We start from the raw sequence: 14,975 nt of genomic DNA, 5'->3' as shown, positions 1-14,975 counted from the left end.
GGTTTCTGAAGGCCTATTCAACCCTGGGACCTTCACTGGTCTCCCAGGCACTAAGTCAATTTTCCTTGATATATAGCAGTAAATATAAACACATATGTAATGTGAACAATACATGAGTGACTGAAGTTAGAGAAAATGTAGATAATGTAACAATATAAAATTCCAACACGGACACCAAGTTCATAAGAGTGGGCAAAAGTTTGTATCCTGTTTAATAGTACACATCCATTTCCAGTCTTAACATCGACCCAAAACACCACTGTAGGCATTCTGTAAATGGGAAGCAAAATACGCTGTGTAACGTGAGTGTTTGGTGAATGATTTGTTAGTCATGTTATATATGCACAGATAATAAACACCTGGAATAAGGTTTCTAAATAACAATAACAGCATTCAGTACATGTTTTTACTCCACTGCTGTTGTGTGGGTTAATTTTCCAACCATCAATTGGATTGCGACAACTTTATGTGTTAGTTTGGGTCACATTGCTGATCAAAATCATCTAGATCATGACTATAATTCCTTAGTGGATTCATACTGAATTGATCACCAACAGACTAAAGGTACAAAAACAATCTTGTGAAAAAAAAACACAAAAAAAAACACACAAAAAAAACAACCAAAAAAACCAGGGTGTTGTTAAACCTAGGGCCGGATATCGATTAGTCACAGATAATTATTTATTGAATATTGATAGGTCAAAAATGCCCCCCAAAAGGCTGCAAAAATAGATATATTTCACATCACAGTTGAGTGGTGACATGTTTCGAAGGTAGTACTAATACAACAGCATCATAACTTAGAAGCAGACCGCGAATGAAGTCCTATATGTGCAAGAAAGTATAACTTGTTTTTGTCACAAAAGTGTACATACGCTTTTATACTTAACACATTATTCCTTTCGATAATTTTTCAAAGTTTTCATATCAACAATATATCCCATTATCAGTCATTCTAGCCAGCTAGTTCCGTAACATAAAGTGCTCAAAATGGATCCAGGGTTTCAGATAGAATATGAGCTTGGTACCCAGATAACTGCATATATTCATTCAAAGGTTGTTTTGAAAACAAGCATATTTGATATGCAAACGGTTTAATTAAATCAATGACACTTGCAGATATCTTGTCATGATTTTTTTATGAAATCCCACATTTTCACAGACATCGGGCCTTCAGGCAATGTTTGCTTATGTAGATAATAGCATACAAAATATCCATATTTCAATTTCAATTTCACATTTATTGTTCTGTTAGATCGATAGTTGGGAAAACTTACAAATGAAATATTAATTGATGCAGGAAATGAAAGGAGTAATGGCAATCTCAAGGTCAATGATCTCAGCCTATCCACTGACAAGAAGGTTATGTCACATATGCAATCACAATCATAACAAACTGAAATACCAACCCTTTCTAAAGAACATAAGGACAAACAGGACAAATTCTTGTATTGCCCAAAAATGAAGAAAAGTGTTAGTCTGTCAATTCATATGTTTATAGCTCCAGGATTATGTACAGCCCATATAACCAAGGTGAACAAGGGTTAATAACAAGATCAGCCAACAAAATTCACTTACCGGACCCATTATTGTTGCTTGCCAGTGGAATACTGCAAAAAAAATCAAACATTGTGTAAACAAATGATTTACAGATCTGATGTCAAAAAAGACGTAATTAAGACTGTTAGTATCAGACATACTGACTTAGATAGATCATAAAGTTGAAAAAATTGAAAAGAAAAATCATGCTGTGATGATACTATCTTAATAAACTTCTAAATGTGCAGTCTTTGATTCTCAACAGTAATCCATAGCTGGAAACTTGTAAAACACCTTTCAACAGTTAGTGAAGAAAGCTTAGGTTTGAACAATTATGACTTTCAATTTATGAGTAGAAATATGCAGGAATAGTTGTTTCCCATGCTAAGCTAGTTAAGCAAAGTTTCCACCCTAGAACTAAGTTTGCTTTGCTTGGCTGTTAACAGTCACTTCTAACAGTTCTCACTACACACTTTCCATTGACAAATCACTACCTCTACTTCTCATTCTTGTACTTCCTTTAAAAAAAGTGAAACAAGTAGACTAACTGATCAATCATCAAGATCTTTAATGCAACAAAATAGTCTAACCTAACAAAGAGCATTAAAGTTCCTGTCACTCTTTAAAGAACATGATGAGATTTGAAAACACACAAAAGGTACATTTCAGATACTGTACGTTGTCTAACACCTCGTTGTTTACCAAAAAACCGGTCAAGTTTGACAAGTGCAGGAACAGGACTTTTACAGTCAGTTAATTTCATTGCCTTTAGAATATGCCAACCTGTATTTCTAAAATCTAAAACATAAGCATCCCAAATACAAGATTTCTGCTGTGGTGATTGATTTAAAAAGGAAAAATCTGGTACACATCTGTTTCTAACTTCATGCCACATGTTATAAACTAGCTCCACAACATCATCAGATTAAAATACAAAGCCATCTTTAACAGCAATTCAAGTAAAATTATTAAAAGACATTAAGGGAGTTAACAACAATTTGTGAACTACCAACTGAATTGTTACTCAGAACTCTAACATTATCTGACACTCTTCAAACAAAGTACACAGGATTATCCATAAAACATAGATGTTAACACCAATAATAAGAACAAGTTGAATTTTCGAAAAAAATATGATATTTAAGAACACTTTCTGAAACTTAACATAAAAAAATATTTGATAGTTTGCATGAGCTGCACAAATATACATTCTATATATGCCCTACATATTCTTCAATTCTTGATTTTGACACTTTCAAGGAAGATTCATCAATCACTGTGGACCAGTATTTCAGTCAGTCATACTGACTCCAGGGTTTACAGGATAAGATTCCTGCATCCTATACACAATACAAAATTGACAACAGACGCAACAAATTAGATTACTTAGCACATCCACAGGGATGCAGAAAAAGTCAAAATACTTTTCTTAAAATGTTGATCAAGTTAGCAGGTAACAGTAAGTTTTCACTGACTCTGCTACAAGCTAAATTAGATCATTTGCAGTTTTATTAATGTGATGACCATGATACACAATACAGTAACAGTAACTGAACTGCAACAATATTATAAAAGAGTCTCAATAAAAATATTTAAGTGCCTGAGACCTCCATTTTGTAACACAGGACCCCTGAAAATTAAGAGTATGAGTACCGGAGACCCACAAATACAGGACTCATGGTAAATTCCCGACGCTGTTTATCATTCACTTGTTACCAACTTCATTTCACCAACTGTATGTGTTTACACTAGCAATATGGAGTATCAGTAGGCTTTTGGCATGCTGAAAACATTGGCATCAGTTGCTGTTCAATGTTTCAAGATCTGACACCAGATGACGGAACAAGCACCAACAAACCAAAATGGCCACCAATCTTGTTCAGACTGATCCAGGTCAAACGTACAGAACAGTTCGACCACAAACCAGGCTCTATGAAAAGCTCAAACAGCCAATATACATGATGGAGACTTTCACTGAGCAAAGTAAGCAGAAACCAAGATAAAAACAGAGCTATTAGGAATGACATGGCACAATAAATAGTGAAATGGTGTGGATGGAACATTTCCAATGTGCCTTAGCAGAATGACTAAACTCATACAAATAATACGATTCATTTAATACATAATGTCATGAATACGACCAACTCAATGATTCAAAATCTATTTTTGGACCCTGTCAAACTGTTTATCACTGGCAGTGTATCTAAAAGCTTAACATGGGCATGGCCATGTTGAATACTGTTATGCATAATAGGTAATTACGTTTTGGATGATAACATAAATTTGTGTGCTAGTTTATGGGTCTAGGGCAGAATAAAATAAACTATTCTTGCTGAAATTGTAGTGTTCAGGATATCTTTCACCTCAAGTTTACAGGTCTAGGTATTGTTTTATTGATTATTTAAGAAATACAGTTCGTTCTACCGCCATGTATAGTGTAATAAAGCACACTTTCACCCTGAACTATTACAGACTTGCATTAGAGTTCTTTACCTATCTAATAGTTCAGGCTTTATTACACTATACATGGTGGTAGAACAACTGTATTCTTTTCTAAGATGCTGTATATAATAATTTCTAAACCTAATTTTGATCAACTTATGGCAGAAAACAAACAATGGTTTCTGTGATCTAAATTAAGAATCCTCACACAGGGCTAACTGACATGCTGTTCTTTTGACGTGTCAGCCCCCTACGTTAAGACAAACATTACTAGAAAAACAAATGATGAACAGTTTGGGGATGGTTTATGTTCAGGTTAAATATCTTCTCTAGGTCATTTTAATAACATCTGTGATTCTCTTAAACCATAATAAGGCAATATGACGAAAGTTTAGATCAGTACATTCAGCTGAAACTGACTAGTCATGCGACATTCTACGATTGCACTGTGGGAATGTAAACATTGCAAACATTACCTTGTCTCTGTAAAATTTTGAGTCGAACTATGAGACATTTTATCCTTCGGAAAACATAAACGTAATGTTTCCACCATTGATGTAAACTGTGTGACGCAACTGTAAACCAAGAAACAGGATGCGACAAAGCAGTTTACTGTGGGTGGCCGTATGAGACGATGGCAACTGACATCCATCAGTTACATTGTGACGTAATGCAAAAACGTTTGATTACGAGGGGGCAGGCTAGAATGACACAGTGACCTCAACACATTGTGACGGTAATGCTAAAAGTGCACATTATCGTCTGATAAAGTATTGTCGGCGCCTCTGATTTTTCACCAAAGCATCTTAGAATAAACAATAAATTGAAATGGCATAATTGTTGTCATGTTTTGAGATTAACAGGATCATCAAAAAGTATGGACATGCGTTAATTTACACAAATGCACATCTAAATTACCTGTCTGGAATCCTATGGCACCCTTTGAAGACAATGTGTTTTTCTATCCCTGATAAGATATGGGTGATGTGATTAGAAACTGAAGTTCATACCCTGGCTCTCTCAAATCCCCACTACAAGCTTTATATGTCACTGTGAGATTCACATGTAACATGTCTCATCAATTAAATGAATAATTGAAAATTGTGTCAGGGGGCGATTTACTAACTGCACTGCTGAAGGTGAAAATTGCTCAGTGCAGCCTATCTTGTATTTCAGCTAGCACCCAGTGCAGGTCTTTGTCTCAAATCCCTTTTTGAATGTGAATGTTTACAAAAGCATTGTTGATTCAATCACTTACTTTTACGCCCGTTTTGACCAGAACGAGTTATTTATCAGCCATAGTACAACATGTAAATAGAACCAAACTGGTTTCAGTGGCAATCCAGTTTGCCAAGCTAAACAGAAACCTTAGAAAGGCTCTCGAACCAGTTTGAAACGTTTGTTTTGAATAATTAAACTAAGGATCTTGTGGAAATATAAAGGTCAGCCAATAACAGAACGAAACATGAAAGTTGGTTTTGAATATTTATCTTTTGGCTGTTTTCATCAAAGTTCTGAACAGAAAGATGAAAAGAAGCTTGACGTCAAATTATTCTTTTTGTGATTCTTGGAAAGAAGGTAGAGCCTGTCTGTTTTATTGTGAAACTGAAAGATCAATGTATTGTACGTTCTGTCAGAAGCAAGACAAAAGTAGTTGACATAATGGGTGCAGATCGGGCTGTTTTTTCAATGAGGTTTCAAGGAAAAAATTCACAAACTTGGTGAGTTAACATAAGCCCTCTGTACATATTGACCACTATTTGCAGTACATCTGGAGTTTCAAAACTGCAACTAGAACAAGCCGTTATGAAGACTGACTGTAAAATACAGAAATATTGATGAAAAACATACAACATTGCAATGAAAGAGAAACCCCACACAGATTTTCCAAAGATGGTTGACCTCTTGAAATCGCTGGGTTTGGATGTAGGTCACAGCATTATACAGACAAAAAAAGTAGACAATTTATCCTGTGTATCAATGAAACAATTTTAAAAGATATTAAAGTGATGAGTTCTTTTCTGTTCTCTGTTTAACAACTTACACTCAAGTGAGGTCAGAGTGCACTTACACATTTCTTCATTTCAGTAGTCCATAGTACTCATATAAAAAACCAAATGCTTACTATAACAATGCAATCCTATCAGTTTTTGGTACTTCAGTTAAAGGCAGTGTCTGATCTGGCTTAAAATTTCTTGGGGTCTGTTGGACCCCTTCACTTAAAAATTAGAGATTCAAAAACAAACTGGAAGGGTCCATGAATCAGCTATGGCATCTTGTCTGTCGTCAACTCCACAGTGAGATGTGTATTTCATTGAGTCTGAATCACAACCTACTGTTTTTGGAAATAATAGTCCATGAAGCATGCATAATCACATTTTGCAGCACATTGTGATGAAGCAATTTGCTAGCCAGTATATATTCAGCATTGCAGATTGAACTGCACATTCCTTGTCATTCAGCACTTTGGAGACAACTGTAGAGATATTCCGTCTCAGATATGTAGCTTGAATAGCAGAATAGCCTATAATTATGGCAGCCAACAGTAAATGCATTGGTCTTGCTTTCAGAAATACAGACATGGCAAGTCATGACAAGTAATCTCTCAAATCTTACCCAGTTGTTGTAAGTCAGCCACTGTAAAATCACTTTTCAACTTTTTGTTTCATTTGCAAAGGTTCGTTTTCTGTGTCATTTTTTTCACCGGTTTTCTCAGCTGGTAATTATTTTTGAGCGGTAGTTTGCCAAACCAACTGCCTAAACTTGCCTGAATATGATGGCTTGTCCTCGCAGGAGCAGTCACATTTTACGCAACCGTAGTAAACGACTCCCTTATAAGGATGTGCCGTATTTCACGGACCAAGGTAAATATCAAACTTTGGATGATGATTATATATCCACTCACTCTGACAAATTCTAAGAAAAAAAACACACAAGTCTGTTGTAGAATATCAAAATATTTAGCGCCCATAAAAGAAAAATCAACGCCCATATTCAAGTTTTCGCATTTATTCTGCATTATATTTGTTCGCGCAGTTACCCCATTCTGAGAATACCCTTGACTTGCCTGGCTATTTTCAGCTTGACATGAGGTCGTGATATTTTCCCCAAGCTAACCAAATTAGGAACATTGCTGAGCCCTTCAATAGGTATCATCTGATTGGCTGAAGAAACCTACGGACCACACCGTACAATAATTTATGCAAAACCGAAAATAGATGTAAATCAAGTAACCGGTTTAGGTATTGGTCATGAAAAGTGCGAGACAAATAAAACTGGCTTTGATTAACAAACGGAAGAGTTTATGAACCGGAAATGTTTATAAACATTTCGCAGTCGTCTTTCACATGAAATAACCCAATACGCTAGGACATATACACAAAGATGTACATTTTTTATTTGTGAGTGGAAATTAATGCTATTCGAGTTAATGCATCCACAAGACCCACAAATGTTATGTGCGTCCACAAGACCCACAAATGTTAGGTAAGTATGTTCAAACTCATACTTGTGTGTCTAAGACAAAAACGTGCTCTTCAGCCAACACTGTAAATGTGCCACTACCATGAACTTAGCGTAAATCACTACTGTGGTTCAACTCACAATCCTCTCCTACTGGTCCAGCTGAGCATTGAGCAGGAGGGTCTTTGCCGAGGTCATTCAGTTCCTGAAACATTACTTGAAAGTGAGGATGGTCATCTAAAACAAATTCTGCATGAACAAGAAAATCTAGGAATGAATATTCGCAAAGGTCTGCTAGCCCTGTCCAGTTTTGTTAACGTTAAAGACGTGTCAAATTTATAATATTTTGATAACAGCTGTATCCTCACACTGTTCAGACACGGGAGTGAGTTTAATTTAAGACACTTATAGAAATATTCTGCAATATCAGGGTGGGGAACATCAGAAACAGACTCCACACATTGTACCCATGTGGGAAATAGAACTTGATTCTACAGCAAGGCAGGCAAATGCTACAATGCTACTCTACCGCCCTACTTCAGGCAAGGAGATCTAAGACAAAAATGTTATGGATGTCACCTTCCTCTCTATTGTTTACACAATGTTTCTGGGCTATTCCTTTCCCTTTCGTCAGGCAAGGTGATGTTCTTGATTAATCTTGTTTCAGGCAATTTGCATAAAAGATACCATTGGGACCATAAATACAGCTTGCATTGCATGACTGCAAACTGACTTATTATGAAGACAGGACAGGATTCACACAGACCTTGGGCCCTGCTGAGTTGCTATCTTTGTAGTTCATCACAATACTTAAGACAAAACATACAACATGGTTAACAGAGGCAACAACAAATATTTTCCTGAGCATTTTTAGTCAAAATTGTGTGTCCACTAATTTTTGGGGAAATGTCCGTGACATAACATACAGATCACAGAAATTCAAACCTCTTATCTGTAGCACTTATTATTTGAAATAATAATTTTGAGGTCAGTGTCTGTGATAAGCTAAAGAAATTCTTAACCTGCTTGGGAGACATAGTTTAATTGGGTATTACCCACAAATTTAGTACTATTTCTCACAATGAACCAGTAACCAAGACTGGCCATCTGCTTCACTTTGTCACGAAAACAATGACATTATCCAGGAGTTCCACTTCAACCTATAGGGTTGAATGACATAAATAAATAAACATATTAAAATAAGTTTGGAGTTGTGGAGCTGTAGGACATTATCTTAACCATAATAAGATATTTGTGTCCTGCTCATGGGTACTTATGAGTGTTATCTGGAATCTCTGTGAAAGCACCTGAAAAGGGTCAGGGTTTAGGGTTAGGTTTATGCGTTTTATGAAAACCATATGCCTATTTATACTTAGGCATGGATTGATTTAAGAAATACATGTGATTTATGAGTGGATATCTTTCATTAAAACTGTAAGGATGGATAGTGAAAACTGTAAGGATGGATAGTGAAAACTGTAAGGATGGATAGTGAAAACTGTAAGGATGGATAGTGAAAACTGTAAGGATGGATAGTGATAAGGTCACTTTAATAACTAATGCTATACCAATAAGCAACTTACTGATGTAGTCATAGTAGTATACCAATCGCGTTACACTAAACAAATGTCAAGCACGGTAAAAGGTTAGCCTCTGGTGTCTGTACATATTCAAGAGGAAGTGCTTTGGTTAACCAACATTGAAAGTCTAGTCGCACTATCTACCTACACCTGTGGTTCGTCCATATAGGAAACGTTGTCTCTACCAGAAAATGATGACGCTAGAACCAAGTAAGACTGGTGGATATGGCCTATTGTTTAAAAAAATGCTTCAGAATAGCACATGTAATGTCAATTAAATGACTACGAAGTCATGATGAGTCATATAAATCCGTATCATCGATGTCCGTTGATACAATGTGAAGCTCCAGCGGGTCTTGGAAACAAGAACAAACAGAACATTAAACACCTTCGTCTTTGATATGGCGTAAACATTAATCAGATATCAAAAACCGGATTTATACATTAGTTTCCTTGTTCAAAGTTATGCAGATTATTGAAATGGGGAATGTTTGGGTGGCCATTTGTAATTTCGATGAACATCAACAATACAATGTACAATAGTTAAGATAACAGTACATTAGAGAATACCTAATAACAGCGGTACATTAATTAATTGACATCACAGAACCAAAGCAAATTGAAACACGACCACTGGTGAAAACGAGAGACGAAACAGTTTTTCAACACGGCTGTTCATACCGGCAAATTCTGTCGTTTTGAACGTTTGTGATCGTTCAAATTCTTACCTTAGTTATCCTTTTAAGAGCCATAGTGTATTATAGTGTTTATTGTTGGAGATGTATGACTAAAAACCTCCTCTTTCCTAGTTTTTGGGGCCAATTTTTACTTGCTCAACACTGCATGGATACTGTAACTTCACTGAGCATGCGTATGGGGTCACGAGCAGATACTTCCGCTAATGACGTAGATTGCCACACGGCACAGTTCGCTTGAATCTTCAGTGAATCATTCGTGAACATTCCCCACGCACTTTCGTCACCCGTGATGATTTGACAAAAAGTTCGACAAGAAGCCAGGACTTCCCACGTGATGACGCAAATGGGGCCAGAGGCTGAGAGCTACAGTTTTGAAGGGGTCAACTCTTCTCCAGTGAATCCCGAATATTATAATGATGTTGATAATCATGATAATTACTAACCATCATTACATTGTTAGAGGGCAGTATTGGAATTGGCCAGAGACAAAATATAAATATTACATGCTGAAATAGGTGGAAAAAAACACCACACACACGAGATTTCGCGTCTGGAGCATGGACACCCCCCAAAATATAAAATAAGTTTCGGATACTTTAGAGATGTAAACTTTTTTATTACATTATGATACGACTTGTCGATTTGTATTCTCATACCCTTGTCAAAGAAGCGAGTGTGAAAAAATGACAACGCGTATTTCTTATCCGGATTATTAACCAGAGTTCTAAGCGAATCCATCGAGACGACAGGTGATCTCAGACTCCGTAAATATTGTTACTAAAAATACAACTCGGTCAGCCGTCGCGTGAAAGCACTGACTTGGTACGGTCTTTAGCAAGCGCAGTGTATTTTGATGTTGTCATGTAATCGAGACCGTCAGTGGCGTATATAGTCTCAGTTTGAATGTACCTAAAATAATCACCACATCATTTACCGTCCTAAATGTGGGCGTCAGCTTGACTTCGACATTACGATTTGAAATGTGTAAACACTACAGCACTTCTCAAAAGAAAAATCGCCAAACCAGTGTCACAGTTTCAATATAAACAAACAAAACTACACGTTTTTTTTCTGAAAAATGAAAAAAAAAAAAAAACTACATCAAAAGGCTATACCACCCCCACACTACCTCCTCTCGACCTGCCTATACTAAACCATACCAGTGACCGATTATGCTAATTAAGGTACTCTACTGTATTAATGTGATAAAGTTTGCGTATACTTGGAATCCAGTGGTATGCCAGGAGCGGTACATAGATTACATTGACTCTAATGATAGGTGGACTCGGACGTAGGGTTGACTGCTTGTAATCACTGGATTGTCTGGTCAAGACTTAGTTATCTATAGCTGGAACAGTAGTGATCACAACGTCCTTTGAACAATTACGTACATGAGCAATCAAACGTCAGTGTATGACCAGAGACCATAAAATAGTCTGCTATATGGTCGCTGGTGAGACACAGCCTACAGAAAGCGGTAGGTAGACTGTAGGTAAAGTTTTAGGGTGACCTTGTACAGAAAGGAACAGTGCACAGATTGTCTCCCTTGAAAGTATGGCCGCCTGATCGAGGCGTAAACTTTTGGAACAATGCGTTAATGTGAAGATATTTATGTTTACAAAATACAAGAACATTAACCCACCAATTCGAAATAGATGTTGAAATTACATTATCATCAACTCATTCTACTGGTTGGTTATTTAAAGCCGCACTCACCAACATTCCAACCATATATGGCAGCCAGTTTAAGTGAATTTTTAACTTAGTCTCAGTACTATTCGTTACTCTCCACTAATAATGCAGTGTAACGAATAGTTCTGAGAGTACGTTTCCTTAGACTGAGAGGGCAGCTGTCTGTAAATAATCGAGTGTGGGCAGACAATCCAGTAATAAACACAATGAGCATCGTTATCATTTACAAAACTCTTTCTCTGGGGTCTTGGAGACAAACGACTCCCACCACGTTGCAAGTGCATGGAATGATAAAAGGCACCTAAAACAAGATATTTAATGACACAACATCGATACATCATGGCACCTACCTCATTTGTTGCTTCAACTATAAATAGAATCGGCGGGGAGAAATATAACTTTGAAGTTTAAAGATGGATTGCTCCAATACATCAGGTCATTTTTTGACTACTTCCCTTAATGTGATCGTATGGCATTCTATACAAATTTATTGTTAAAAACAAACAAATCTGTGCTGTTCTTGTTTCCATTGCTATGTTAAAGGTTCAAGGAAAGATAACGCACGAACACATTTGCACGCTCTCATGCACACACACATTTATGCAAACAAGTTCTTTAAACAAGACCACCATCAGATATTCATCGCAGTATGCACCGACGTCAAATTAAAGGCATCGAGCAGTCAGTGAGGTGGAGGTCACAGATGTTATTGTAGCTAGCATAGATGCACCTGATATTGATTGTGCTCTGTTATTGATACTTGCGTGATTTCTTGAGGATTGTAAGCCAGAATCTTGAAAATGACCGAAGTTTTAGCACTACAAAAATCATTTTCTTTCTATTGTGTGTTGTTTGATTCTATGACTGAACTCCAATTTTTCGTTCTTGTGAGGGGGCGGTGGAGTAGCATAATGGTGAAAGTGTTTGCTCGTCACGCCGAAGACACGGGTTCCATTCCCCACATGCATACAATATATGAAGTCGATTTCTGGTGTCCCCTGCCGTGATATTGCATGCTGGAATATTGCTAAAAGCGGCGTAAAACCACACTCGCTCACTCACTCGTTCTTGTGCGTTTAGATTTGTCATTTAATTATTCGGTTTGTCAGTTTTTCAAGATAGTAAGTTAAATTGAGGTTTGGATAAGTTCCTTTGCTGTGGTCAAGAGTAACAGTGATACTACGAAATATATGGGGTGTTGCAATACATTTGTCCATGTGTATATCCTGCTATAACGATAGAGGAGAACGTAACAAAATATTCAGTCGTGGTGTGTGGATGGGGTTTCGGTGCAGGTAGACACAACTGTAAATATTCTTGCGGCAGTTATGCAAATGATTGATCCAAGGAAAACAATATTCAAACCTTTGTTACGACACGTTTCTTATCGCCAAACAGGATAAGAGATCGGGATTATCAGCTGATACTGCCATGTGTCAGAGTTAACGCATATCTACCCTATGTATGTGATCGCTCACGTACCAAGACCATACGGCCCGTGTTGCATCCAGGGGCCATACATTGTGTCAGCACGCGGTGAAATGTAAATCAACTTCAAATTAGTTTTAGATTCTCCATGGTTGTACATTTTACAATCTACCTTACAGAGTATCGTGTTACACAAAAATCCTTGTTTGAATTCAACCTGCCGCACAAGTCTGAACCAGTCCTATCCCATTAATTAACATGCTGCAGTTTATAGGACCGGATATAGCTTTTTGAAAAAGGGAGAGTGAGGGTGCAAAGTTCATTTGCACCCGTTCTCACGAGAGTTTCAATTGCCATTTTAAAACTTGCAGGTCAAAAGAGGTGTGCGCAACGTACCCCTTCTGGATCCACTCGACGTGAGATGGATACAACACTGACACACAGCATGGCGACCAGTTTTTGTTCAATCCCGAAAATGAGTTGAGCAACGTTGGGCGTGGACAGTAATTAGATGGGTGAGGTGTGTTGACTGAGAGATTCTAGGTCTTCATCCAGTCCTGCTCCACTACGAAGCAAATATGATACATGTGGTCCAACCTTAGGCAAGTGATTTGGTTCAAACCTGCGTCTGCTCACCCAGCACAAACTGGGTACCTGGTGGGATAGGTCATGTGACTAATAACCTATCGCCTCACAGGAAGCTTGAATTATCTGGGTATTAATAATCACAGATTGTGACCCTTAGAGTGTGTCCCTCCGTGGTGCTGAATTCAAATAATTACAAATGAATTTATTATTATTAAAAGCAGAGTGGAATGTGAAGGAGATCGAAGCCGTCTATCCCCCCATCTACTCAACCACGGACCTGACCTTAAACATGAGCCTGTTAAAGCATTACCTCAATAGGATCATGTCTTGCTGTTCCGTGTAACGTGCCCAGGAAACTGGTGGGTGACGGTGTGAAGAAGAAACCGTCTTGTCGGTCACGGAGTGGAGAATATCAGGTACTTCTTTCCCATTGTTACAGTGCCTAATTCAGGACAGCCATCGTCCAAATATTTCTAAAAACCACAAACTATGCAACCAAGCCATATGAGATTTATTTTTGTTATCTAATCTGCATTCATAATTTTTATCACTACCACAGCGTACAGTGTCCTGTCAGCTACCTTGTTCCTCCTTGTCATGTCCATTGATTACTGTATATGACATTTATGGCCTATATTGGTTATCCCCCTTGGCTGTGTCTGTCATCACATCACCTGTAGAAGGAAGTGCTATTGTTTCTGTGTCTGTCCTTTGTTGAATCGTTGTCTGTTCATTGCTGTTAAAACTGTATATATGTATGCTCACATCAGCACTGGGTGTGTGGAGGTCCGGTATTCCGACTGTCTGCGTAGGGACGATCGCGAGAAGAATTATGCCGCTTGTAGGAAACGCCCATGGTTGAGCTGGAAGTCCGCTCACCTCATTCATGTATTCATTTTCGTCAACGTAATGTTCATTGAGCTAATCCCCATCAACCATATGAACTCGATGATACCACTGAAGTGACAATTTCAACTTTCCACATAAGTTACACAATACAGAATCCTTTTCAACTACCCAACGACCTCTCAGTTCTCTTCCTACGATGTTACTCCTGTAGTAACTTCATATGTAACTTATTATCATAGGATATTTACATAGCGCATATATCCATGCAATTATTGCTTGCTCAAGGCGCTGAAGGATACCAAACGTAGGCAGATACGACAATATGACAGGAGTACACCTCTGAGGGAAGGGAATGCAGTCTCCACAAAAAAGCGAAAAATAATTTACAAAAATAATAATAATAAAAATAAATAAAAAATAATTTTTTTTAAAATCCCCAATTTATTTACGATTTAAGAAAACGTTTAAATAATGATGTCATGGGAAAAACTAAACAAGTCGCACTGATCTAATTCCTAACGATTCCTTTGGTGTTTTGAAGCTGACAACTGCGTCGTTCATATCTCCAACCTGAAGGTGATCTTCCAGTCATTTTGATCACTCTTTACTCGACTGATGATCCTCCCCTGCGAACGTTGTTGGGGAATATGATTACACGATGCCATTTAGAAAGTGGTCAAATGCAACATATGTCATA

General features: G+C 37.5%; 1 protein-coding gene across 3 annotated transcripts in view; it reads right to left on the bottom strand.

Annotated features, from left to right (window-relative positions):
- LOC137284942 (ubiquitin-conjugating enzyme E2-17 kDa) overlaps positions 1-9,938 on the bottom strand; it is a 29,826-nt gene extending 19,888 nt beyond the window's left edge. The window contains exons 1-3 of one of the 3 annotated variants that reach the window (XM_067817023.1): positions 9,752-9,938; positions 7,585-7,648; positions 1,579-1,610 (exon numbers count right to left, since the gene is read on the bottom strand). In XM_067817023.1, coding sequence (XP_067673124.1) covers positions 1,579-1,610; positions 7,585-7,648; positions 9,752-9,775 — 120 coding nt within the window. In that variant the 5' untranslated portion in view covers positions 9,776-9,938. The remainder of the gene's footprint in view (positions 1-1,578; positions 1,611-7,584; positions 7,649-9,751) is intronic. The other 2 variants (XM_067817024.1, XM_067817025.1) reach the window with 2 other exon arrangements.
- Between the last annotated feature and the right edge of the window lie 5,037 nt (positions 9,939-14,975).

The sequence above is a fragment of the Haliotis asinina genome, chromosome 5 (assembly GCF_037392515.1).
Source record: "Haliotis asinina isolate JCU_RB_2024 chromosome 5, JCU_Hal_asi_v2, whole genome shotgun sequence".
NCBI lineage: Eukaryota > Metazoa > Mollusca > Gastropoda > Lepetellida > Haliotidae > Haliotis > Haliotis asinina.
The sequence above is the reverse complement of the archived record's forward strand: the minus strand, read 5'-3'. Positions and strand labels throughout refer to the sequence as shown.